Raw genomic sequence first — 26,330 nt, forward strand, 5'->3', positions numbered from 1 at the left:
AGTCTTGTTTTGACTCGCGTGGTGAATAAGGTGTGAATAACTGTGAGCAGGTTTCCGCTGGTGGAAACATAACTCCTAGCTCGAACACAGGAAGACTGGCCTGTGGCCTCCAAGCCACAGCGCCTACAAGCTAAGACAGAAGGTGAGAGCAGAAAGGTATTTTCAAATGCAACTGGCTAAAATGAAGGTCATGTCTCAAATGCAGATAAAATGCTGTGTACACAAAAGGACTGAATGGTTAACATTGTAAAAGTGTAGAGGAAAGTAAGAGAGTACAGGATTATCTTATGTAAACTAATTTTATCCTCAGAGTGAAGCTTCGCCTTATTGAACATGATCTTACACTTTCTGGTCAATAAGGTCAATACCTTACACTTACTGTTTACTTCACTCATATGTATTATAAAGTATGGAACGATTCAGCTATTATATTGTCTCCAAGTTCAGTAAGCAGTAGGAAATAAAGCAGTGACTTCGGGGAATTCACACAGACAGAACAAGAATAAGTATTGCATAAGCCATCAACAGTCATCTGTTGACAAATCAGCATGGCCTCTTTGCAAGGTTTTTCTATCATTGGCTCAGCCAGTATGACACCATGAACATCACGTAGATGTGTGTACCTTTGACAGTTTTGTTATTTATCATAGATTGCACGTTTATTTTTGATGTGTTCTTTTTAACTTTTTTTTTTTCTTTTAATTTCATTGAGTCCAATCTTGCATACATACACAGTAAACCCTGTTGTGTAACATAGCTGGACAATGGAATTCTTATAGTGTTTCAGCAGAGTTAAGATGTTGAATGTAACCTTAAAGCCTTTCATTTGTTCCTGAAATGTACAACACTTGAGTTTACTTTCTTTGTATTTTGAACTATTTAGAAGAGTGATCTCAATGATAAATCAGTTATCGCTTCATTTCCATAAATAATTTAATTGATTAAAAATATTTTAACTGACAATGCAGAAGACTAGGGGCATGCAGTGTTATTGTCAGAAAAGATACTGTAGATCTGTTGTAGTACCCAGTTGCGCCACAATGTGATGCCTCTAATGGCCCTTTTCCACTACACAGTTCGGGCACGACTCGGTACGGTTCCAGAACAGACCTTTTCCATTACAAAAAAGTACCTACTCAACGTGGGTGGGGTCGTCATAGCACGGCTCCGCAAAACTGCCGTGACTTTGTTTTATACGCGACACAAAACACATAAACAATGGAGGACATTGAGGCAGAGGTGTACTTGCTGCTATTTGTGCATTTTTGTCACACACAAAGCAAGACAATTGAGCCGAACGGCTGTAACGCTGTTGCCGGTATTTAAAAATACTGGGTTTGATTCTTATGTGGGACAGCTCTTGACTCTTCCAGCGACAACTCTTCTGACCAATCAGTGGCCGGCAGTCTGTTGATGTCACATTTAGTATCGGCTCAGCTCGCTTGGAACCTCACCAGAGCAGGTACTAAAAAAGTACCAGGTACCAGGTACTTTCCCTAGTGGAAATGCAAAAAAAACCGAGGCGAGGCGAGCCGAGGTCGGCTGGAACTGTGTAGTGGAAAAGCGCCATAAGTGTTAAAGATGGAGTTACAAGTGCGTTTGCTGACCGTTTGTACTGACCACACATATTTGAAAAAATCCCCACATTATCATATGTAAAACCAGTAAATATGAAGTCAATTGAGGGGACATTGGGTTAAACTGTTTTATATTTATCTGATGATGTGACAGACTATTTAATGGTGAAGGGCCTTTTGATGAAGGAAACACGGTTTACATTTGTTTCAATAATTGATATGTCCAACAGATTTGATCTTATTATGTAATGTCCTCCAAAGAAGCCTGGAAGTCTCCATGTTTCAATGAAAATATTATTTTGTGGGATTCAATTTATAATTTAAATGACTTGTCCTTTACCGACTCCATTCTTCCTAACTTTCCTAAGCTAGGACTCTGTCAGTGGTTTAAAACAGTTGTATTGCAGACAAACAGCCACATAAACTATTAACAATTAATGAAATTGCTAAAAATGGAAATCCCAATTTGGAAGAAAAACATTCGTGTTAACTTGAAAATGATCCCCCGTATGCTTATTGTACACCCTGAGCCACCCTCCTAGTGATCGCTTCACTGTATAATGTAAAAACTGCACGAGTCAGTTCAGTGATTCCAATCAGAGCATGAAAAGTATTTTTGTTGTTGATAAAACAAGGGCAGGGGGGCACTGAAAACCCTTTCCAAATTAGGACTTCTGATTGGCCAATCAAACGCCAATCAGAAGAAACAGTCTTCCCTCTGAAGAACAGAGAATGTATAGAGATTCGGTTCATTCATCACAGCATTTGAAGCACGATGACTCCTTCAAACTTTGCTTTGTATTCCACATGTCTGTTTTTGGTGAATACAGGTAAGTTGTGATTTGCCTGTTGTTTACTTTAAAGTGTAACCATATGATTGCTTGTAACATGTTTTTTATGCTTTCTGCAATACAGATCATTACAAAAAACTAGCATTAAATGACTTGTGCATTTCCTTTGTCTCTTCATCTCCTCCTCAGCTCATATGACAACTTTACAACCAGCTATACATTTTAAATCAGCTAATGTTGGGGAACATGTGACTTTGCAATGCTTTGGTCAAGATAATGTTGCAGTGATGTTCTACTGGTTTAAACAAACTCTGGGACAAAAACCAAAGCTCGTGACTACGTTCTATAGGCATAACAAAATTGGCGATCTTCATGATGAATTCAAGGAAGATCCACGTTTCTCATTGGATACTCAGGACGATAAAAATCACTTGATGATCTCAGGTTTGCGCATTTCAGACACTGCTACTTACTTATGCGTAAGTAGCAATTTATATGTCTTAAAATTTGTAGAGAGCATTTCTGTCAACGTAAAGGGTTCAGGTTTGAACATCCAAGCTTTGGTGCATCAGTCGGCATCTGAGAGCATCCAGCCAGGAGGCTCTGCGACTTTGAACTGTACAGTACACACTGGGACCTGTGATGATGGCGAACACAGTGTTTACTGGTTCAAAAACTCTGAAGAATCTCATCCAGGAATCATTTACACACATGGAGGCAGGAATGATCAGTGTGAGAGGAACACCAGCACACAAGCACAAACTTGTGTCTACAACTTGCCGATGAAGAGTCTGAATCTTTCTCATACTGGGACCTACTACTGTGCTGTCGCCTCATGTGGACAGATACTGTTTGGAAACAAGACCAAGCTGGACATTGAGCGTAAGTTACAATCGAGCCAAAGTCATCTCATTTGTTAAATAGTGAGAACTCCTTAAAGAATAGGTTTGGTTTTTCTATCTTAATACTGAATGGTTGCTGTTATGATTCCTTCTGTCTTTACCGACCATGAAGTAACACCACTGGACAATATCCAGTCTTTGTTGCGTTTAAATAAGCTTTCCAAAGTGCTGTCTAAGCTAATATGAGGCTTAAACATTTCAGAATTTAAACAAAATCAAGTTGGTATCTTCATCCTGGCAGCTCTGCCAACAAATATACATTTGAATGCCTTTACCACAATTAACCAAGGTTTACTTTTTGTGGTGACTCAATCATACAAAAAGACTAATGCTAGAAGATAAACAGGTTGAGAATCAAAAACTGTTCCAATAGGCATGTATGTATTGCATATGGAAGACTACTGAGTGTCTCACCTGAACTAAAGAATGAGTTTTTACACATCACCATTACTTATACTAAAACAATTTTGTGACCTGCATGGACACTAGGATTATTTACAATGTCTCTTTTATTTTACATAGTGTATGGGCTTGTCACTTTTGTTACACTTGAAAAATTAAGATATACATGAGAAAAACAGCTAAACACTCTGCAATGTCTACAGATGGGAAGGACTCTCCTGCCTTGGTGTATATCTTGAGTGGAGCTCTAGCGTTCACCACCGTCTTGGTTGTTTTATTGGCTCTCACAGTGTGCATGATGAGCCGAAACTGCCAATGTACAGGTACTTTTAATTCTGTGAGGTTCACAGCAAGTATTGGGGGCACATTTCATTTGAATAAAAATGACTCTTTATTTTGTGTGTCACCAACAGATTCAGTGACTTCTGCTCAGAATGCAGAGGTAAGTACTATGCTCTATTAAACATATTTATTTTTCTATTCCTGTAGGCTTTTCTTGCAGGTGTTGGTCAGCTTTGGTGGTTAGTTTGAATCGATTGTTTAACGTAATGTTATGTTGATAAGTACATACAAAATTATTCATTTGAGCACGAATTTGTTTGTTTCACCATGACAAATCTTTGCATGTGCCTTGTGTGCTGTAATATATAGTAGTGATTAACAATGTACTTTGTTAACAGGTAAGTCAAGATGCAGACAACCTTCATTATGCTGCTATAAGGGATCGCAAGGCCAACAGATCAAGAAGACAGCAGGACAACACAATGACTGAATGTGTGTACTCCAGTGTAAAGCAGCAAAGTTGAACATGTTTCATCTGTTCTTTGATTCTGTCTACCAATACAACCTTTTATCAGGGTAATGGGACTTCTCTGGAATGCTAAAACGTCTGTCAAAACTATTTCACTTTCGATCAAATACTTTGAAAGCTTGCCTTGCAATGAACTGAACTCTTCTATGGACAAAACACGTCTTCTATCTGAAGTTTTCTTTGAAGTGATGTCAGTTGAGAAACATACGCCCATTTCCACCGTCACTGCAGTCTTCGCTGCCAAATGTATGAGAAGTACACTCACACCTCTGCGGTGTTGGTGGGTTAGTTACTTGAAGAGTTTCCACAATTCTCACCAGCTCTGAATCTTTGACATCACATGTACAATACATAAGCATTCTTTGAACGTTGTTTATTGTACATGTTGCCACAGAGATGTAAGAAGGTTTTTGTAACATCTTTGCAGTTGATAGTAAAAGGAAGAGATCTCAGACCCTCTCGTGTCTTCTTTGTCTCTGTGGTTTCCAGTAGGATGTTTCTGTATCAGTGGTGCTCAAGTCTTCCCCCCTCTGTACACTGAGATTGATTTGTTGTCTGTGCTGCCAGTTGGGTGAATATTATATTTTTAGTAATGTAATGAAGATAAAAACACTAGGGCTTGTGAGAAACAGGAGTGAAAAGTACTGATTTATAATGTTAATTCATTTCCTCTCTCTTCCTAAAATAATTGTTTTGTCTAACCAATGGTCAAAAACCTGAAAAAACATAAGCAGAAGAATCAAACATTTTTATTTTTTGTTCATTACTTAATCTACTGATTATCTTTTCACAGTTTTTTGAAAGAAAGTTACATTCTGATTACATAGTTTAAACGCTGTTGGCGTTAACCAGGAAGGGACAGTCTAAACAAAAGATGCTACATTACATTATGAGAGGTGTAGGAGTGTTTTAGAAGCTTGACCGTAGTTGAAAGTCAGAATATTTCAGCCTCTTCTGATCAATTGTTACCATTGTCCCTAGACCTTTCTTAACGTAGATGTCAGTATGAAAAGTACAGAGTAACATGCCACCTCTGCCTCTTTCTTTTAAACTGGATGTTTACAAGAGGCAAGAAGAAAAAGAGCTGAGCTTTAATAACAGCCACTATTCTGTGTTTCTGTCATAAAGGCACCCAGCATCAAATGAAGTGGAGAGTTGACCAAGGCTGCCAGTTTTTAATAATTTAATATAGCCTGATATCTTTAGAAAGCTATCATTTAATAAATGTAACTCCAATTTAACAATTTAAACATCATACACAAGCAGAAAAAAATAATTAATTGGATATATTATCCCTAATTTAACTTTATTACAAATATGTCTGAGAACTCTTTGATCATTTTGATGTAAACTTTTAGGTCCACATATTAGCTTTTTCTGAATCTTTCAGCTACTTCTCAAAGAAAAAGTTTAGTTTTAGTTTTAGTTTTTTCTCCTTATCAAAGTATCTGATTTGTGAAACCTTGCTTTCTGCTATTTTCACATAATTGTATTTCTTTTTTTACTTGTACTGTATATGCTGTGCTACCATCATTCATCTTTCATTACGTACAACATCAGTTCACCACATACAACATAGACTCTGAGGGCGAATGTGAAAGTAGGGGACCAATATATTATGACATATGATGTCAAACATCCTAAAAACAAACAGTTTCTAAGAAAAGCTGCGTTAGTGTTAACCACAAAAAATGTGATATGGTTTTTTTTGCTACATTTGCTGGACACGTAAGTATTTGATTTACTCAGCAGCCAATCAGATCACCCAGATGCATACGATGAACCAATCAGATACCTGACAGATGTGACATGAATTTGTCCTGCATGGTGAATTCACACTGCTGCCACAGTCACTTGGTCACATCACAGCAAGTCAGAAGTACTTGTGGAGAAGATGGAGCCACAAACAGAGAAGTTGATGCTGAGCCTGCTAAATATTTTCCTGCTCTGCTGTGTATGTAAGTAACAAAAAATCCTTCTTGTGAATTTGTTTTATGTGCACACAAAAAAGACTCATTCCTGTTTATTTTGGTTGTTTTAGGTGAAGCACAGTTAAGTGACGTCCTTCAACCTGTTTCTTTCCAGTCAGCAGCGCTAGGAGAAGCTGTTTCTATTACATGTCATATTTCTAGTTCTGTAAGACATAGAGTATTGTACAAAGTGACGACTAGACGGAGACTACAGATAGTGGCCACAACAGATAGTTTTTATAATATGACAACATTTGGTAACCAATTTCGTCAGCGTTATGCTATGAAATCTAACAGCACCAGCAGTCATCTGAGCATATCTGCAACAACGTGGGAAGATGTTGGCACATACTACTGTGGAGTGATGAGCTTAAACAACATTCTGATTGGAGAAGGAACCTTTCTGATGCTGAAAGGTATTCATTCTCTGGAGTTTATCACAGAAGCAGCGATAAATTCAGCTGAATGTGAGCATAATGCAAATAATCAAGTTGATTTATTTCTTAAGGTGCAAAGATGATCAGTGACTCTGTCGTCCAGAAGCCAGCGTCTCAATCAGTGCAGCCAGGAAACTCTGTGACTCTCAGCTGTTCTGTTAACACTGACCGCTGTCCAGCAGAACACACTCATGTCCTGTGGCTGAAAAACTCTGATAATTCTGATCCTGAGATGATTTCCTCCTCTGGGAATAAAAACGACACCTGCAAGAAGACTGAGACTGGCTCTGGAGAAGCTACCTGTGTGTACCACCTTGTCATGAGGAACCTGAGCTCTGATGATGCTGGAACCTACTACTGTGCTGTGACTTCATGTGGAGAAGTACTGTTTGGAAAAGGGACCAAGATTAATATTAACAGTAAGACAACAACGGTTACAAGTGTAAGGTGTCAGTCCAAGATTCAATTTGAAAAGAAGTGGTACTTTGATAATTAACAAGACGTGTTGAGACAGCGCAAAATTCAGTTGGCTACATTGTCTGATGACCGGACATATACCAGTTGAGATATTTCAACTTAAACTGACCATTAAACAGGTGGACATTGCCACTCCTAGAGCAACACTCAATGGTTTCATATTTTAGTGCATAAACTTAAGTTGTCTGGGTGTGATAACTCAGATGGATGTTGGTTGACAAAAATGTTGTAATGGTATGTGTTACATCTAAAAACATTTGCTGTAACAATATTGGTCAAACTAAATAAGAATTCTGTTCATATGTGTTGTCATTTACAGAGATTGTTCAAAAGTTTGTTTTTTCTTCTCTTGAAAGGAGATAATGGCAATCCAGATGGACTGAGTGCAACCGTTATTGCACTAATGGTGTCAAACTTCATTCTTGGGATGGCAACACTTCTACTTATAGTGACACTTTTCAAGAGTTGGAGAAAAGATCCCAAAGGTATTTAAAACGACGCATTATATTGATTGACTGTATATTTGTAGCAAAATAAGGGTGATATCTGTTGTTATATACTGCAGTGACTAGCACTGATAATAAATGTCTCTGTTTTCAGTTCTATCAAGATCCCCCGATGGATCCCCTGAAGGCAATCAGGTGCATTTTCTTTAATATAATAAATTGTGTATCTCAGTCACACTAGTCCAGTGACAGATGTTAACTTAATGGATATATCTGTCATGTCTCTAAGTCCAAACTGTCAGAAAAAAGTCTAAAACATTTCCATTTCCATTTCCATGTATTTCAGACTGAAAATGTTGTCTACGCAGCTGTGAGTTCAGCTAACAGAAGCTCCTCCAGAAGGCCAGCTCCAGTCGAACATAATGAAGACACTGTAGTTTATTCTGATGTCATGTACTGTCAAAAGCATGTACAGATTTAGTCCTGACAAGTGAAGGAAGGGAAGGAATGAATGTGATTTTGATCTGGCAAGGCTGCATAGACACATTCACAGGACATCGCTTTCAAGTATAGAAGCTAAGTGCCAAGTTTTCTCCTTTACTGAGGCATCAATGTAAACCTTTACTGCACCTGACTGTATGATCCCTGCAATCACTTTGCAGAATTGATGCTTGCTTCCATGTTCCAAACTGAAAACATACGGCAGCTTCTTCTGTATTATTTTTCTTTTATTTAATTTTTTTTTCTTTCAAAAACTGCTTTTTGACTAAAAGTTAGGACAATAAACCTTGCATTTGCAGAATCAGCTTAGTTTAGAGACTGTGCTTTTATATTCTTGAGTTAAAATTCTTAATTTTAATATAAATGTAATCTGTAAGTGCTGAAAAAAGTTGACATTTGATTTGTTTAATGATCTTATTCTTTTAGCATATTTTGCATGATAAATAAAAATGAACTAGTTACCATATTTCTAAGTATTTAAAAACAATTTAAACAAAACATATATATAGAGGGACTACTTTAAAGTCAGTAAATACAGTAACCGCAAACTGTCACTTCGGGTCTCAGCATACAATCAAGTGCCAAATGACTAATGGATGCTACACAATGATGAACAACATGAGGAGTAAAGCAGAATTACTGGCTGGGTTGGTTGAATTTAAAGGTGGTGAGACAAGTACTGCATTTGTCATAGGAGAAATTAAAAGTCTTTGTACGATTATTACAGAGAACTGTCAGTTGACACAGCATGCCGGGTCTTTACCAAACTATTGTGTCACTCACAGGTAGAACAAAAGCTTAAATAGATGAAACCTTTATCAGTGAAACTAAAGACAACCTAAAAGAAATGTTGGCACACTTAGTGTTATTTATTTTTGGTTGATTTATTGTACTGTGCCGCATATACTCATGGCTGCATTTGTGTGAATCATTCTGAATCAAAATAAACCTGCATATAATTAGTTCAGCCCTCAAGCAGCCACAGTTGCAGGTACAAGGTAGTAGATTCCTCCTAATCCTAGCCATTTTCTGCCCCAACCATAAAAATACCAAAGTTGTGATACAATACCGTGCGCCATGCCCACGTTATCTATTAAAGACACAGTAAAATGTCAGTTAGATTATCTTTAGCTTCCTTGCTATGACCTACATTTGAGGTTGCTGGCCTCTGCCACTTCCTTCACCTCTGTGCTTAAATCAGGAGATGTAGGCAAGGCAAGGCAAGGTAGCTTTATTTATATAGCGCATTTCATACACACGGGCAACTCAGTGTGCTTTACATAAAAACAAACATTTAACAGTAAGAATTGGAAGCAAAAAAAACATACAATTAAAAAAAAAAGAAAAAGAAACCCAATTATAGAAAAAATTGGAAACATTAAAACATACAATTAAAAAAAGAACCCAATTATAATAAAAATAAAACAGTATAGAAAAATAGAAAGAGATAAATAAAATAAAAAGCTGGACTAAAATAGAGCATAAAATAAGAGTGCTGCAAAAAATAATGATTTGCATTAAAATCACTAAAAGAACATACACTGCAAATGAAAGATTGAAATGTCGAGTGCTTTAAAAGAGCTCAGTCATAACACATGAAAAGAGAAACGTTTTGTAGGATAAGAAATAAATGAAACTGTGACCACACGTGTGGAAATGTTACTTTTAAGTAGAATCAGGTAGCATGTGCAACATAATACGTGTATTCTAGATTTTTTATTGATTAGTATGATACCAACACCCCTATATCATTTCCAGTACAAATATAATATAACTGTAGAGACACATTTGTAGTATCAAATGTTCGTATGGGATCAGGTTGTGTGTCTTTCATGACTCGTGTTACGCTTCATCACAGAAACAGGCCACACCTTTCTTGTGGTCATCAGTAGAAAGAAGAGGACTTATTTATTAGTAGACTTTGGTCATGTGGTTTTTTAGGACCTTTTACTCTGTGTGTAGGTACTGTTGTTTCAAGCAGGATGTCCTCATTTTGTTGCGAAAAAACGTACATAACTTCTCTGCACCTCTAAGACTTTCAGTAGATCACAGGAAACTCTTTTTGTGATCAACCTGTAAGTTAAAAAGCCTAAATGCATTGCTGTTACAACGCTGTGTGTTTTTCTGTGTATCTGAATGACCGCACACACCTTGTTATTTAGCCTTGTGGTTAGCAAAATTTGAACTAAAGGTTACTGTTTAAACAATGGATGCAAGTTGAGCATGTGTCCGAGGTATTCTCACTGCTTTACTGGTCGGATTAACAAGAAAGGAAAGAGAGAAAAGGGAGGTGGATTGATGAGAAAGCACATCATCACCACCATCATCAACCTCATGTGATATTTTCTAAATCAAATGTTATTGGTAGCCTAAAATCATCCTATCCAATCATCTCAACATTGAAATTACTGCATTGTGTATCCAGGTGACTGAAAGCATTCCTAAAATGTATTCAAGTTTTGAGATGGACATCATCTAAAAATATACAAATACAAGTGTTTTATACATTGGTTTAAAATGTTTGTGTAGCTGAATTTCTTTTGTTGAGATTTGAATTCAATGTAAATTCAATTGACACTGACAAAAACAAGGACACTGTGTAAAGAGACAAACAGTGAAATCACTTTGTTACAGCTACGTTTATTTAAAAATGATACACAGCCAAACAAAAAAAATGTGTGTATCCATTTTTGGTAATAATTTTATGTAATCTGTGACAATGTTGTAATGATATATTTTAAGTGAATGTTTTGAGCGCTGTCCCTTCCTGTTAAACTGGATATTTAGTTAGTAGTAGTAAACCTTGCTTTTTTGCTACTTTCACATTATTGTATTTCTTTTTTTTTTACTCATACAGTATATGCTGTGCTACCATCATTCATCTTTTATTATCAGTTTACAACATACAATATAGACTCTGATGGCAAATGTGAAAGTAGAAGACCGACATACAATGTCACATGATGTCAAACATTCTAAAAACATAAGTAGTTTCAAAGAAAAGCTACGTAAGTGTTAACCACAAAAAAAATGTGATGAACGTTTTTTTTTGTTGCTACTTTTGCTACACATCAAATTATTTGATTTACTAAGCAGCCAATCAGGTAAACCAAGTTGAATATGATGAACCAATCACATGCCTGACAGATGTGACATGGATGTGTCCTGCATAGTGAATCTGTTCACACTGCTGCCACAGTCACTTCAGCAAGTCAGAAGTGCTTGTGGAGAAGATGGAGCCACAAACAGAGAAGTTGATGCTGAGCCTGCTAAATATTTTCCTGCTCTGCTCTGTGTGTAAGTAACAAAAAATCCTTCTTGTGAATTTGTTTTATGTGCACACAAAAAAGACTCATTCCTGTTTATTTTGTTTGTTTTAGGTGAAGCACAGTTAAGTGACGTCCTTCAACCTGTTTCTTTCCAGTCAGCAGCGCTAGGAGAAGCTGTTTCTATTACATGTCATATTTCTAGTTCTGTAAGACATAGAGTATTGTACAAAGTGACGACTAGACGGAGACTACAGATAGTGGCCACAACAGATAGTTTTTATAATATGACAACATTTGGTAACCAATTTCGTCAGCGTTATGCTATGAAATCTGACAGCACCAGCAGTCGTCTGAGCATATCTGCAACAACGTGGGAAGATGTTGGCACATACTACTGTGGAGCAATGCGCACAAACGACGTTCTGATGGGAGAAGGAACCTTTCTAATGCTGAAAGGTATTCATTCTCTGGAGTTTATCACAGAAGCAGCGATAAATTCAGCTGAATGTGAGCATAATGCAAATAATCAAGTTGATTTATTTCTTAAGGTGCAAAGATGATCAGTGACTCTGTCGTCCAGAAGCCAGCGTCTCAATCAGTGCAGCCAGGAAACTCTGTGACTCTCAGCTGTTCTGTTCACACTGACCGCTGTCCAGCAGAACACACTCATGTCCTGTGGCTGAAAAACTCTGATAATTCTGATCCTGAGATGATTTACTCCTCTGGGAATAAAAACGACACCTGCAAGAAGACTGAGACTGGCTCTGGAGAAGCTACCTGTGTGTACCACCTTGTCATGAGGAACCTGAGCTCTGATGATGCTGGAACCTACTACTGTGCTGTGACTTCATGTGGAGAAGTACTGTTTGGAAAAGGGACCAAGATTAATATTTACAGTAAGACAACAACGGTTATAAGTATTAGGTGTCAGTCCAAAATAGATGAAAAGTTAATGATCACCAACCTTTAATACTATTACTATTACTACAATTCATCCTGAGGGGGAAATGAACGTCTATACTAAATTTCACGGCAATTCATTCAAAAGTTGAAGACACATTTCATGTTACGCCACTGGGAAGGTAGCACCAAGAGAAAGAGCGCAAAAGTCAGTAAGATACTTCTTCTGAGGACCAGAAAGATTTCATGCCAATACACTGAGTAAATATAGAGATATTTCAAAGCATAAATGAATACTCTGACGTGCTAGCAACGCTAAAAAGTCAGGAGACCACCAAAGCCAGTGGTATTCATCCCCCGGAGACCATAAATGACTATACAATTTAATGGCCAATAGCTGTTGAGATATTTTAACTTGAACTGACCATTAAATTGATCGACATTGCCACCATTATAGCCATGCTAAATGGTTTCATTTTATGAGAACAGTGTGTTGAATTAAGACGTACGGGTGTGATAACTCAGAAGGGTGTCGGTTGACAAAAACACTAAAACAGTTCCTCTAACAGTATGTATTATACTAAGTAAGAATTCTGTTCGAGCAGAGGTCGTCTCAATTGCTAAATAGTGAGAACTCAAAGACTAGGTCTCTGTTTTTTATCTTAATACAATACTCACATGCCCGTAAGCATGAATGGTTGCTGTTACAATTTTTTCAGCCTTTACAAACTATGAAGCAACTCCCTAGAGAAACATTGCTGTAAGGACAATATCCACAGTTTTTGTTGCGTACAAATATGCTTTCCAAAATGCAGACGGAGATAATACCACCCTAATACATTTCAGAATTTAAAGCAAATCAAGTTGGTATTTTCAATACACTTATCTCTGCCAACAAATATACATTTGTATCCAAGAAGAATCCCTTTACCACAGCCAACCAAGGTGTATTTTTTGTGGTGACTCAATCATATGAAAAGACTAATGTTGGAAGATAAACAGGTTGACAATTAAAAACTGTTCCAATAGGCATGTATGTATTGCATATGGACATTTTGAATAACCCAAGACTATTAAGTGTCTCATATTAGCCTAGCCTGAACTTTAAAAAAAATATTTTTACCATTACTTACACTGAAATCTTTTTGTGACCTGCATGGAGTGTAGGAATATTTACAATGAGCCATCTATTGTACATACTGCATGGACATATGGTCAGTAGTGTTTTAAGGTAGACTTGAAAAAATCCAGGCCTTACCTGTACGCACCAATAAGATATACATGAGAAAAACAGCTAAACACTCTGCAATGTCTACAGATGGGAAGGACTCTCCTGCCTTGGTGTATATCTTGAGTGGAGCTCTGGCGTTCACCACCGTCCTGGTTGTTTTATTGGCTCTCACAGTGTGCATGATGAGCAGAAACTGCCAATGTACAGGTACTTTTAATTCTGTGAGGTTCGCAGCAAGTATTGGGGGCACATTTAATTTGAATAAAAATTACTCTTTATTTTGTGTATCACCAACAGATTCAGTGACTTCTGCTCAGAATGCAGAGGTAAGTACTATGCTCTATTAAACATCTTTGCATGTGCCTTGTGTGCTGTAATATATAGTAGTGACTAACAATGTACTTTGTTAACAGGTAAGTCAAGATGCAGACAACCTTCATTATGCTGCTATAAGGGATCGCAAGGCCAAAAGATCAAGAAGACAGCAGGACAACACAATGACTGAATGTGTGTACTTTAGTGTAAAACAGCAAAACTGAACATGTTTCATCTGTACTTTGATTCTGTCTACCAATACAACCTTTTATCAGGGTAATGGGACTTCTCCTGAAATGCTAAAACGTCTGTCAAAACAATTTCACTTTCGATCAAATACTTTGAAAGCTTGCCTTGCAATGAACTGAACTCTTCTATGGACAAAACTCTTCTTCTATCTGAAGTTTTCTTTGAATTGATGTCAGTTGAGAAACATACGCCCATTTCCACCGTCACTGCAGTCTTCGCTGCCAAATGTATGAGAAGTACACTCACACCTCTGCGGTGTTGGTGGGTTAGTTACTTGAAGAGTTTCCACAATTCTCACCAGCTTTGCATCTTTGACATCACATGTACAATACATAAGGCTAAAGGCATCACAGAGCATTCTTTGAACGTTGTTTGTTGTTTATGTTGCCACAAAGACAGAGATTTAAGAGGCTTTTTGTAATCTCTTTGCAGTTGATAATAAAAAAGAAGAGATCTCAGACCCTCTTGTGTCTTCTTTGTCTCTGTGGTTTCCAGTGGGATGTTTCTGCATCAGTGGTTCTCAAGTCTTCCCCTCTGTAGAGTGAGATTGGTTTGTTGTCTGTGCTGCCAGTTGGAGGAATATAAAAAATTTTGTCAGGTAGTAAAGAAAAAACACCAGGGCTTGTGAGAACCAGGAGTGAAAAGTACTGATTAATAATGCTAATACATTCTTTCTATCTCTGGCTTACGGATTGAATATTATTAGAAAATGTTAGCATTTATTTAATAGCTAAATGTCATTAGTTTTTCAGATATTTGGTCATGGAATTTTTGACCTGATGATGGTGAAAGATGAAAAGTTAATGATCAACAACCTTATTACTACAATTCATTCTGAGATGGACATGAACATTTAAACTAAATTTCATGGCAATTAATTTAAAAGTTGAAGACACATATAATGTTGTACCACTGGGAAGGTAGCCCCAAGAGAGAGAATGCAAAACTCTGTAGGCTACTTTGTCTGAGGACCAGACAGATTTTGTGTCAATACACCAAGTAAATATAGAGGTATTTCACAGCATAAATGAAAATGCTTATGTACTGGTAGCGCTAAAAAGGCAGAGGACCACAAAGTCACAAATTAATACAAAAAGGTAATGGCCAATAGCTGTTTAGTTATTTGAGATTAAAAAGATCAACATTGCCACTCCCACAGCCACACTCAATGGTTTCATTTTGTGAGTTCAGAAACTTAGGATGTCTGGGTGTGATAACTCAGATGGGTGTTGGTTGACAAAAATGTTTTAATGGCATTATGTTACATTAATGTAAAAAGATTTCCTGTAATAATACGTCAAACTAAATAAGAATTCTGTCCATATGTGTTGACATTTACAGAGATTATTCAAAAGTTGTTTTCTTTCTTCTTTTAAAAGGAGATAATGTCAAACCAGCTGTTCTGAGTGCAACTGTTATTGCACTAATTTACAGTACAAATATAATATAACTTTACAGACATGTTTGTAGTATCAAATGTTCATATGGGCTCAGGTTGTGTCTCTTTCATTACTCAAATGTTACGCTGACACTTCAGGTTCATCACAGAAACAGGCCACACCTTTCTTGTGGTCGGTAGTAGAAAGAAGAGGACTTATTCATTGGTGGAGTTTGGTCATGTGGTCATTTAGGACCTTTTACTCCGTGTGTAGGTACTGTTGTTTCAAGCAGGATGTCCTCATTTTGTTGCGGAAATAGTTACGCAACTTCTCTGCACCTCTAAGACTTTCAGTAGATCACAGGAAACTCTTTTTGTGATCAACCTGTAAGTTACAACGCTGTGTGTTTTTCTGTGTATCTGAATGACCGCACACACCTTGTTATTTAGCCTTGTGGTTAGCAACATTTGAACTAAAGGTTACTGTTTAAACAATGGATGCAAGTTGAGCATGTGTCCGAGGTATTGTCACTGCTTTACTGGTCGGATTAACAAACAATCAGACAAAGAAAGAGAGAAAAGGGAGGTGGATTGATGAGAAAGCACATCACCACCATCATCAACTTCAAGTGATATTTTTAAATCGAATGATATTGGTATTCTAAAATTATCCTATCCCATGATTTCAACACTGAAATACATGAGATTGTGTTTTTAGGTGACTGAAGGCATTCTAAAATGTTGATATCCAGTTTTTAGCTGGATATCATCTAATATTAATAATTAATACAAATATATGTGTATGATATGAATAAATTGCCTGTAATTAATTACAATGAATGATGAATAGATTTTTGTTAGCACAGTCACACTGTATAAAGAGACAAACAATGATCGAACTTCATCAAAGTTACTTTTATTTAAAAATTGCAACACAGCCAAACAATAAAAATGTTTGTTGCACCATGGATTTCACCATCTCTTACTGATATAAACCAAAAGACAAATAGCTAGAAATAGCAAGAGAATCCCAAATCTAGTGATGGATAGCCAGACTAAGATTTGAATCTGTGCCATTGGGTCTTCAGCATCATCTTTGATGAGCAGCTTGCTTCCACTTCCAAACAGTATCTCCCCACAGGAGGCCACAGCACAGTAATAAGTTCCAGCATCAGAGGAGCTCAAGTTCATTTTCTGAAAATGATAGGCACAGCTTTTTGACGGTGACTGTGCCATAGGGACATGTTTAGACTGATCCACGTGGGTCTGAACGATTCCTTGGCGAGATCCGTGCCTGAACCAGTAAACTCTGTGTTCTGCACCACAGGTTCCAGTTTGTACTGTGCAGTTGAACATCACAGAGCCGCCTGGCCTGATGGTCTCAGATGATGGCTCCTGGATAATTTCTGTGTGGTTGACTTCTAAATCCACAGAGAATTAACTGTCAGAGATAAGATGTCTGGGTTTTGGAGATATACAGTTGTTTTTTTTAGGGCCCTGAATGTTACTTTTCTTTTTTTGAAAATCTGTGAATTTGCATACTTTTACTTAAACTATTAAAAAGTAGGCTGTATTAAAAGAAAGCTGTTAACATGTGTTACATAACATATCTGTGTCATATTTAGTACTATCCACATTAAGATTTTGCTATAGCTTAGGGTGATTATAATAAAACTATTGTTGTTGTAAGCTTTTGCCTTTCACTGACAATATATCAAGCATAATGAAAAACATAAGCACAATACCTTTGACACTTAGAAAGACTCCTTCTCCAAATTCAATCTTGTGGGAGTGTGAGATTCCACAGAAGTATGAAGCTGAATCTGAGAGCTGGACGTTGGAGATGTGTAAATGATTCATCCCTTCTTTCATGTCCACAGAGAATCGAGGATTCTTCTCTGACCAGTGTGAGACATTGGGTGATTTATCATACTTATAAATAGTAAACAGGCCCTGTGGTCCTTCTCCCAAAGTTTGTCGGTACCAGGAGAAGTGCATTGCCACTTGGCTGTCATAGAAGCAATGTAAAGTCACATTGTCCCAAACAGTGGCAGATATAACTCCAGTGTCCTGTGTGAGCACTGAAGACTCAGTCACTGCTGACAGATAAACTGGGTCAAAAAGATATAATGTTAGAAACACGAGCTGCCATTTAATTTTTAGTCTCAATCAAAAATTGAATCTATTTTATATAAAGCAACTTACATAATCCACAGAGAATCATATACGGGAGCATCGTCTCAAATGTCCGGACTGAAAGCGTTGAGCAAAAGAGTACACCACAGCTAAAATATGAGGTTGCATTTGATTGGTTATAAAAAGGGGTCAAAATGTGTGACACTTAAACCTTTGTCTTGGCCTCCAAGGGAAATGAATTTACTAACATAACAGTAACACAGCATTATGCAATAGGTAGGTTAGACAAAACTGTGTGGTATAAACAAATTATGAAAAAAACAAACTATTATGTTTGGTCTTTGAAGCTCTGAAGCTATATAGCTGATATTAAGAGCTGTGTTGGTAGCACAAAAAGTGTATAACACATACTCAAGCCACAGGAAGAAGGAAGTAACACACAGCTTAATGTAGGGGTCTATTGCTGAACCTGAGATGTGGAGTTCAGGGTGATAAATGCAGTGAAAAAGGCAAACGTAGACTACTGCCCACTGATATGTGCATCTACGTAGCTGTGTCTCACACAGTATATTAAGCAGGACCTGACTGCCACTCTCATACATAGACCACTTCAGTGGAATAGCATAGGAGCAGCAGGATCCATAGGTAGAGAGCTCTGCAGGCTGACCAAGTCGAGCATGATCACCATACTCTGCTTGCTGGCATGGCTCGGGGCGGCACCCTTTTTCCAGTTGGATGGCAAAACATAATCGCAGCATCTCCTTGATGTCCAAGAATAGTGGAGAAACATGACAGAACTGAAGTTAAGTAAACCCAGTGATAGTGTTGTCCACCTTGTAAAACGGTGTAGTCAGCTGGGGGTTGGAAGATGTGATATTCGGATTTTGCCCTCTCGGCAGCCAAACCTTCTGTGAACAGAAGATTGGCCCATTGGGGGCTGGTGTAACACCGCTTGCTGTCTCATTGTTACCCTGAGAGACACGGTGCACTCTCTGGTGCAATCTGCTTTTGAGTGACGGCAAGTGATGCAGCAGTAACATTTAGGATAACAAACAGAGTCTCAAATACCAAACATACAGCTGATAGAAAGAGACGTCCTCCTGCTCGCATAAGGTGTGTTTATGAGCGTGAGTGTGAGTGAGCGTGCGCGAGTGTGTGTGTGAGCGAGGAAGAGAGAGAGACAGATTGTGTATTTTGCTCTTATTACATTTTTCTGTGATGATGTGTGTGTGTGTGTGTGTGTGTGTGTGTGTGTGTGTGTGTGTGTGTGTGTTTGAGAGAGAGAGAGAGAGGAGAGACAGAGAGAGAGAGAGAGAGAGAGAGTGAGTGAGTGAGTGAGTGAGTGAGTGAGTGAGTGAGTGAGTGAGTGAGTGAGTGAGTGAGTGAGTGAGTGAGTGAGTGAGTGAGTGAGTGAGTGAGTGAGTGAGTGAGTGAGTGAGTGTGTGTGTGTGTGTGTGTGTGTGTGTGTGTGTGTGTGTGTGTGTGTGTGTGTGTGTGTGTGTGTGTGTGTGTGTGTGTGGTGACTGAATGTGAACTACTTCCAAACAGGTCCTGTCCTGAAAGCAGATTTTTTGACCAAGCAGTATTTAATTGTTCTGGTTTGTTTCAATAATAATAAACATGCATAAAGCAGGCATATGCGTCCTCTCCCATGTTAATAGGAGTATTAAAAACCTGAAAAATGTCCCTTTAAAGTAAATTTAAAACAAATAAAACTGTGCGATTAATTTGTGATTAATCGCGAGTTAACTCATGACAATCATCCGATTAATCGTGATTAAATATAATATTATATTATATCGATTGACAGCCCTAATAAATACACATAAAAAAAGTCGTCTTCAGTCAGTTTCCAAAATTAAAATGAAATATTCAGGTTTTGAAATTTTACTGGAAATATCAGGCTGGGTGCAGATTTTACCGTGCTATATGGTTTATGAGAAGGATTCTCATTGGCTGTCAGTGTTTTTATCATTCATCAAATCGCCCTTAAGGGGATCCAAACAATATCATTCACCACTGTCATTGTCATTATAGTTGTGGTGTGAACTCCACCATCCACATGAGTTAGAACTATTTTTACAACTATATATTTATAGTTATTGTTATAATTATAGTTTTTGGTGTGGATGGGCCTTAACTGAGAAAGTGTATGCATTCTGAATTTCTTTGATGCATCTGATACAAATGGTGGTGAGCGATTGGAGCTTTCTAACATGAACTATTCATTACCCCGCCCCTTTCCAATGAAACCCTCTTACACTGATATATAGTGCCTATGCTGAGGCACGGTGGTACGCACAATGAAGAGCTTCACCTTAATAACAGCATTCCTTCTCTGCAGCCTCAGTAAGTAGCAGTATTAAATTATTCTGAAAAACCAAATACAAAACAAACCTCTCTTTCATCCATGATTTGAACTTGAAAATGAGTTAGTTTTGAATTCATTTAGATGTTGTTGTTTTATCAGCTGAGGAGTAAATCTCTTGTTGTCTCTGCATGTTTCAGGCTGGGTCTCTGTCTCAGATTCTGAGCCTCAGACTGTGGAGGTCCAGCCTGGTAAAGAAGTCACACTGCTGTGCTCCAACATCTCGGCAACCCCAACTCAGACAGACTGGTTCAGAGTGGTCAACAGAACCAAAGCCAGCTGTATCGCCTCTATGTACGGGTCTGAGAGCAATACTTCACTCTGTGATGGATTTCAGAACACAAAATTTGAAATGAGTTCAAACATCTCTACTATCTTTCTTAAAATCACACAAGTGGATTTATCTGACTCTGGACTGTATTTCTGTGGATTCTACATCAACACTCACACAGTCATTGCCGATGTGACGGAGTTACAAGTCCAAGGTAAGATTGTGGTTGTGTTTTATCTCTTTCAGTTGATAGTTATAACAGTGTGGTGTGAAAACAACATAAAGACAAACAGGAAAGCAAAATGTGTCAAAATCTTCATCTTTCCTTAAGGTAATGGTGAATCTGAAGATGAAGCACATTTAAAAACTGAAAGTAAGATTCTCCTTTCTTCTCTGAAGTTTTTCATTGTGCATATTGTCACGGAGCCAGTAATCTCAATATTAACAATGTCTGAAGCCATCAGACTAAAGACACATTTTTTCTTGTAGAAGAGTCTGATGGAATAAACCTGATGAGTGTGATCCTGGGTGCTGTGACTCTCTTGCTCACTATTATCATCATTGTTCTGGCTGTTAAAATCAGGAAACTTCACACAGGTACAGCTAGTTTGAAATGTGCAGCACACACTCTTCTCAATTTTGTCAACATGAACAAATCCAAAGCAAAGTGTGATCATTATGTAATCAGACTTTTGCCATTTATCATGTAGCTGCCAACGAAGAACCACAGCCAGAAAGAAACAAGGTGAGCCAACACTGAATATTAATTATGTGAACTGTAAACAGTCTGTTAATAATCTAATTATCTCATAATATCTCTTCCACCTAAACTAAAATGAACCCCATTCATTTACACTTTCAATTTCTAATTTCAACTATGATCTTGAAATTTTAGACTGCCAGTTAAGGTTAGTTAATGTGAAAAGTGACAGTTAAAAAAAAAAAAAATTGTCAGCATACAGCACACTCAATATGTCAGCAAAATGTTAGTGGTAGCCACACTTTTCCCTTCTTCCCCACAGTGATAGTATTCTTTTTTTCCTCTGAAACAACATTGAAATGCTTCATTAGCTCAACTAGAAGATATTTCCCCAAGAAAAAAATATTTGGACATTTCTGCTGTGCCTTTAGAATCATATTAGCGATGGCATTGTGTGTGTGGCAGAGTGTGTCTGAAGTACAACGGGGTAAAAAAAGTTATTTAATATTAACAATTGGATTCACAGAATCAGCGCACAGATGACCTGAACTACGCAGCTGTGAATTTTCAGCCAAAAACAAAAAGAAACCGTCGGCCTGCAACCGAAAGAGAAAAGGAGCTGAGTGTTGTGTATGCTACCACCAGATAGACTCAGGGGTCAACTGGAACTGCAGCTCACTTTGGAAATTATGCTTTATTACTTTTATCTCTGTGGTGCTTTTGTATGTGGGCAGTAAGGTCACTGACATAAAATAAAACTTTGATGATGTTTCTGTACTCAAGTTATGGCTGTGTTTTTCTGTTCATATTTTTTTCCGGGGTCAAAGTCTGTCTCGTTTTTTCTGCCTTTCGGCTGAGAAGAACAAGAGCATGATGTGTGATGGAGGAGGAGTCAGAAAGGACATTCATTACTGTCAAACTTGAACAAGGAAGTCAAATCAAGGGGTTTGTCAGGGGGAGGAGTGAGGGAGGTCTACATCACTTGTTTGACAGGAAGAGACAGCACAGTGTGGTCTGAGCTTCAAAGAGGTGGAGATCATGAGGCCTCTAAAGACAAAGCTTGTTGTAAAGTATAAGAGGAAGCATCGGAACCTGACATATTTGTTTGGGACAATTTTAAACTAGCTGCTGCATTTATACTTTTGTAAAATAAAATGTTAATAGAGTAAGCCAGCACTTTGGTGGCAAAATCTGCTGTCTATATGAGTCTTTAAGTCCACCACATGAATACCCCAATATCTTCTGTCATTGTGAAATCAATCCACTCATTAATTTATATCTTCTCACTTCATTACTTTACTGTCATATATCAACATCTGCCTTTAAAATTGAACAAAGAGGCCTGATGCAACTATATTATTTTTAACTGCACTGCTCTCCATTTAGAACATACTCAGCCACAGTCTCAGGTTACATTTTCAGCAAATAGGTTCCTAATGTTGGGAGGTGTTCACAGAATCTGTGAATTTGTTCATCAAGTACAATAATCTAAATGTAATTGTAGCAGTGATAAATCTCTCAAGGAATACATACTGAACATCACTGAAATATGAAGAATATACAGTAGCACTTTACTTAACCCTTCATCATAAGGTTGACATAACATACCTAAGTGTGGGGGAATAGGATAAGCGATGATGATTTTTGCTCCTGACAAATGCCTCAATGTTTTCTTCAGAGAATGTTTGCCTGCAGTATCCAATTGTTGTGCATCATGAGAAGCATTGGGAAACATGTTTAGCCTCTTTTTTTTAATGTTTTTTCAATTCGTTTGGCATTTTTGTCTTCATACGATAGTGGGTAATGAAGTGGCAGACAAGAAACACGGGGAGAGAGAGATGTGTATGACATGGAATTGAACCAGTTATTTTATACTTATGTGGGATGTGTGGTAACCATTCTGTCTACTTTTACAAACATGCAATCCACAATGCAATCTTCTTATTTGTTTAGTTTTACAGTTTTTACTTCAAAAACATCAGCCACACATATGAATAAACAGGTTGGCAATAGGTTAGATGTTCTTTGAAAGGAAGCGTATAATTTGTGTTCTAAGTTTGTGAAAGGGCATGAGTACATTTCCCCATCAAAACATCCACATCATACAAAACATGCACACGCTCACTGTCCAGGTCTTTGCACTGCTTTTGAAACCACTAAGTGTTATTGGCACTCCGTTTAATGCGGTTCAACCACTTTGATGACATCCTTCAAAGTTTAATGAAGTGCTGGCACCATATCTTTGGCTGATAATGCCCCTTGGTGCAAAAAACAATAGTTCCAAATCACATTCTGTGCCTTAACGATTATTGTCCCCACCAGCCTAGAAAGTGTTCTGGTCATGAAGGTAGCACTATCAGTTGTGATTCTGATGTACATATCCCAACTTAGAATCACTCAACCCAAGTACAAATCCACAGTACAAAAATGTCCTCTGCAGCTGCAGTGTAAAAAAACTGCTCCTGGGAGTCCACTTACCACACATTCCTCACATAAGTGAAATTGCCTGTTCCGTGACTTCTGTAGATTTGTCCATCTGTAATGTATAATGAGCACTTGCCGTGATCCAAGCTGTGGTCTGTTTTTTGATGGCATATACGATTTCGTCAGTCTGCCTACTTAGGGTATCATTCACCAGGGGTATGGACTTCAGTGTATTTGCCACAGATTCATCCAGCGCCTCTCTGGCTATGTCAATGGTTGCAGTTAAGATAAGGTCTTTTGCAATGGTGTGGGACTCTGCTACCATGACCATAACCTTCAAGAAATTGTGCCAAACTGAAGTCGGTCAACATTTCTGAAGGCACAGGTAGAGACAGAGACATACAAGAGATTGTCATGATCGTCCATCACTGAAGCCAATTGGAGAGTCTCAGCCAAGGTGTCAAGCAGTGGCAGTTTTAGTGGAGGATCGGATCAAGCATTGAACTCATGTTCACCATGGAGAGCCATGTTTTGTGTGCAAGACATTTTGGTGGACAGGGACCTGTACTTCCTCTTCGAGGGGACAAAGACAAATATGTAGCGAGAATGAGTCTGATGTAACTTTATTTTGTCATCTAGTACAGTATTTAGTATGGGCTGCTCTACATTTTCTTTTGCTTTGCTTAATGGATAATTGTTTGGTCTGTATTATTGTGTTGTCCATGTTTTGCTGTCTGTGCCGCCATACCAGACTGATACAGAGAAGCTGAGAATAAGTTCCATCATGGCTATAAAAAACTATGGGAGTAAGTGAAGAATTGTATGCTGTCTGAAATTCTTTGATGCATCTGGTACAGATAGAGGTGAACGATTGGAGCTTTCTAGCATTAACTTTTCATTACCCCGCCTCTTTCCAATGAAACCCTCTTACACTGATAGAAAGAGTCTATGCTGAGACACGGTGGTATGCACAATGAAGAGCTTCACCTTAATAACAGCATTCCTTCTCTGCAGCCTCAGTAAGTAGCAGTATTAAATTATTCTGAACAACAAATATAAAACAAACCTCTCTTTCATCCAGGATTTAAACTAGCAAATTAGGTACTTTTGAATGTATTCATTTAGATGTTGTTGTTTCAACAACTGAGAAGTATAACTCTGGTTGTCTCTGTGTGTTTTAGGCTGGATCTCTGTCTCGGTTTCTGAACCTCAGACTGTGGAGGTCCAGCCTGGTGAAGAAGTCAAAATGCTGTGCTCCAACATCTCCACATATTCAACTCAGACAGAGTGGTTTAGAGTGGTCAACAGAAACAAAGCCAGCTGTATTGCCTCTATGTACGGGTCAGACAACAAAGTTATACTCTGTGATGGATTTCAGAATGCAAAATTTGAAATTAGTTCAAACATCTCTACAGTCTTTCTTAAAATCACAAAAGTGGATTTATCTGACTCTGGACTGTATTTCTGTGGATTTTACATTGGCACAAACACAGTCATTGCTGATGTGACAAAGTTACACGTTCAAGGTAAGATTGTGGTCATGTTTTATCTCTTTCAGTTGACAGTTGAAACAATTATCAAAGTGTGGTATGAAAATACCTTAAAGACAAACAGGAAACCGTTACGTGTATAATATCTTCATCTTTCTTTAAGGTAATGGTGAATCTGAGGATGAAGTGCATTTAAAGACTAAAAGTAAGATTTTCCTTTGTTTTATCAAGTTTTTTCATCGTGTTCATTAGCACAGAGCCAGTAATCTCAATCTTAACAATGTCTAAAGCCATCAGACTAAATAAATATAGTCTAATTCCATAACTCTTTCTTGTAGAAGAGTCTGATGGAATAAACCTCATGAGTGTGATCCTGGGTGCTGTGACTCTCTTGCTCACTATTATCATCATTGTTCTGGCTGTTAAAATCAGGAAACTTCACACAGGTACAGCTAGCTTGAAAATTGTAGCACACACTCTCGTAAATTGTGTCGACATTAACAAATCCAAAGCTAAGCGTGATCATTATGTAATCACACTTGATTTTTATCATTTAGCTGCCAATGCCGAACCACAGCCAGAAAGAAACAAGGTGATCCAACACTGAACATTTATTATGTGAACTGTAACCAGTCTGCTAATCTTTATTATCTCATAATATCTCTTCCACCTAAACTTAAATGAACCCCATTCATTTAGATTTTCAATTTCTAATTGCAACTATGATCTTCAAACTTTAAACTGGCAGTTTAGGTTCATTGATCTTATAAGTGACATTATTTTTTGTGCAAAATGTGTTACTTTTGTGAGCATGTGGCATACTCAACATGTCAGCCAAATATTGGTGGTAGCCATACTTCCCCACAGTGATTTGTCTTTTTTTCCTCTGAAACAACATTGAAATGCTTCATTAGCTCAACTAGAAGATATGTCACCAGAAAAGACTAAACTGGGCCTTCCTGGTGTGCCTTTATAACCCTATAAGCAGGTGTCAATTACTTGTCTGAAGTAAAAGAAACAAACTGTAAAACAAAATAGTTATTTAATTTTAACCATTTGATTTACAGAATCTGGGTTCAGATGACCTGAACTATGCAGCGCTGAATTTCCAGCCGAAAGCAAAAAGAACCCGTCGGCCTGCAACCGAAAGAGAAAAGGAACTTAGTGTTGTGTATGCTGCCACCAGATAGACTCAGGAGACACCTGGAACTACAGCTCGCAGTGGAAATTGTGTTTTATTACTTTTATCTCTGCTATGCTTTTGTGTGTGGGCAGGGGGGTGACT

The 26,330-nt window shown here is 37.8% G+C and overlaps 6 protein-coding genes across 6 annotated transcripts; 5 read left to right on the forward strand and 1 right to left on the reverse strand.

Moving 5' to 3' along the window:
• Positions 1-2,352: 2,352 nt before the first annotated feature.
• Positions 2,353-4,478, forward strand: LOC134005575 (uncharacterized). The gene is made up of 5 exons (XM_062444499.1): positions 2,353-2,407; positions 2,558-3,250; positions 3,876-3,995; positions 4,086-4,114; positions 4,353-4,478. Exons 1-5 carry the CDS (start codon positions 2,353-2,355, stop codon positions 4,476-4,478), a joined length of 1,023 nt encoding a protein of 340 aa, XP_062300483.1.
• A 1,885-nt stretch (positions 4,479-6,363) lies between these two features.
• Positions 6,364-8,294, forward strand: LOC134005576 (immunoglobulin kappa light chain-like). The gene is made up of 6 exons (XM_062444500.1): positions 6,364-6,441; positions 6,525-6,869; positions 6,962-7,309; positions 7,724-7,852; positions 7,968-8,008; positions 8,160-8,294. The coding sequence occupies exons 1-6, from the start codon at positions 6,378-6,380 to the stop codon at positions 8,292-8,294; spliced, it is 1,062 nt and encodes a 353-aa protein (XP_062300484.1). The 5' UTR covers positions 6,364-6,377.
• A 3,253-nt stretch (positions 8,295-11,547) lies between these two features.
• Positions 11,548-15,728, forward strand: LOC134005577 (immunoglobulin kappa light chain-like). Its single transcript, XM_062444501.1, has 4 exons — positions 11,548-11,611; positions 11,695-12,039; positions 12,132-12,479; positions 15,658-15,728. Exons 1-4 carry the CDS (start codon positions 11,548-11,550, stop codon positions 15,726-15,728), a joined length of 828 nt encoding a protein of 275 aa, XP_062300485.1.
• Positions 15,729-16,628: 900 nt separating this feature from the next.
• LOC134005578 (uncharacterized) lies at positions 16,629-17,892 on the reverse strand. Its single transcript, XM_062444502.1, has 3 exons — positions 17,862-17,892; positions 17,402-17,767; positions 16,629-17,077 (listed from the first exon to the last, which is right to left on the reverse strand). Exons 1-3 carry the CDS (start codon positions 17,890-17,892, stop codon positions 16,629-16,631), a joined length of 846 nt encoding a protein of 281 aa, XP_062300486.1.
• A 2,203-nt stretch (positions 17,893-20,095) lies between these two features.
• Positions 20,096-21,793, forward strand: LOC134005744 (uncharacterized). Its single transcript, XM_062444734.1, has 5 exons — positions 20,096-20,141; positions 20,301-20,645; positions 20,921-21,028; positions 21,142-21,176; positions 21,658-21,793. The coding sequence occupies exons 1-5, from the start codon at positions 20,096-20,098 to the stop codon at positions 21,778-21,780; spliced, it is 657 nt and encodes a 218-aa protein (XP_062300718.1). The 3' UTR covers positions 21,781-21,793.
• Positions 21,794-24,528: 2,735 nt separating this feature from the next.
• LOC134005741 (uncharacterized) lies at positions 24,529-26,330 on the forward strand. The gene is made up of 6 exons (XM_062444730.1): positions 24,529-24,574; positions 24,737-25,081; positions 25,209-25,250; positions 25,384-25,491; positions 25,603-25,637; positions 26,113-26,330. Exons 1-6 carry the CDS (start codon positions 24,529-24,531, stop codon positions 26,233-26,235), a joined length of 699 nt encoding a protein of 232 aa, XP_062300714.1. The 3' UTR covers positions 26,236-26,330.

The sequence above is a fragment of the Scomber scombrus genome, chromosome 23 (assembly GCF_963691925.1).
Source record: "Scomber scombrus chromosome 23, fScoSco1.1, whole genome shotgun sequence".
NCBI classification, from domain to species: Eukaryota; Metazoa; Chordata; class Actinopteri; order Scombriformes; family Scombridae; genus Scomber; species Scomber scombrus.

Bases quoted from the DNA above. Each gene is read 5' to 3' on its own strand.
- LOC134005576 (XM_062444500.1), top strand. From the start codon at position 6,378: ATGGAGCCACAAACAGAGAAGTTGATGCTGAGCCTGCTAAATATTTTC. The intron at 7,310-7,723 runs GTAAGACAACAA...TTCTCTTGAAAG, and splicing joins GACCAAGATTAATATTAACA to GAGATAATGGCAATCCAGAT. The intron at 7,853-7,967 runs GTATTTAAAACG...CTCTGTTTTCAG, and splicing joins TTGGAGAAAAGATCCCAAAG to TTCTATCAAGATCCCCCGAT.
- LOC134005578 (XM_062444502.1), bottom strand. From the start codon at position 17,892: ATGCTCCCGTATATGATTCTCTGTGGATTAT. The intron at 17,768-17,861 runs GTAAGTTGCTTT...TTTTTGACCCAG, and splicing joins TATGATTCTCTGTGGATTAT to TTTATCTGTCAGCAGTGACT. The intron at 17,078-17,401 runs GTATTGTGCTTA...CTGTGGATTTAG, and splicing joins AGTCTTTCTAAGTGTCAAAG to AAGTCAACCACACAGAAATT.
- LOC134005741 (XM_062444730.1), top strand. From the start codon at position 24,529: ATGAAGAGCTTCACCTTAATAACAGCATTCCTTCTCTGCAGCCTCA. The intron at 25,082-25,208 runs GTAAGATTGTGG...TCTTTCTTTAAG, and splicing joins GACAAAGTTACACGTTCAAG to GTAATGGTGAATCTGAGGAT. The intron at 25,492-25,602 runs GTACAGCTAGCT...TTTATCATTTAG, and splicing joins AATCAGGAAACTTCACACAG to CTGCCAATGCCGAACCACAG.
- LOC134005577 (XM_062444501.1), top strand. From the start codon at position 11,548: ATGGAGCCACAAACAGAGAAGTTGATGCTGAGCCTGCTAAATATTTTC. The intron at 12,040-12,131 runs GTATTCATTCTC...TTATTTCTTAAG, and splicing joins AACCTTTCTAATGCTGAAAG to GTGCAAAGATGATCAGTGAC. The intron at 12,480-15,657 runs GTAAGACAACAA...TTCTTTTAAAAG, and splicing joins GACCAAGATTAATATTTACA to GAGATAATGTCAAACCAGCT.
- LOC134005744 (XM_062444734.1), top strand. From the start codon at position 20,096: ATGAAGAGCTTCACCTTAATAACAGCATTCCTTCTCTGCAGCCTCA. The intron at 20,142-20,300 runs GTAAGTAGCAGT...TGCATGTTTCAG, and splicing joins ATTCCTTCTCTGCAGCCTCA to GCTGGGTCTCTGTCTCAGAT. The intron at 21,029-21,141 runs GTACAGCTAGTT...TTTATCATGTAG, and splicing joins AATCAGGAAACTTCACACAG to CTGCCAACGAAGAACCACAG.
- LOC134005575 (XM_062444499.1), top strand. From the start codon at position 2,353: ATGACTCCTTCAAACTTTGCTTTGTATTCCACATGTCTGTTTTTGGTG. The intron at 2,408-2,557 runs GTAAGTTGTGAT...TCTCCTCCTCAG, and splicing joins TCTGTTTTTGGTGAATACAG to CTCATATGACAACTTTACAA. The intron at 4,115-4,352 runs GTAAGTACTATG...CTTTGTTAACAG, and splicing joins CTTCTGCTCAGAATGCAGAG to GTAAGTCAAGATGCAGACAA.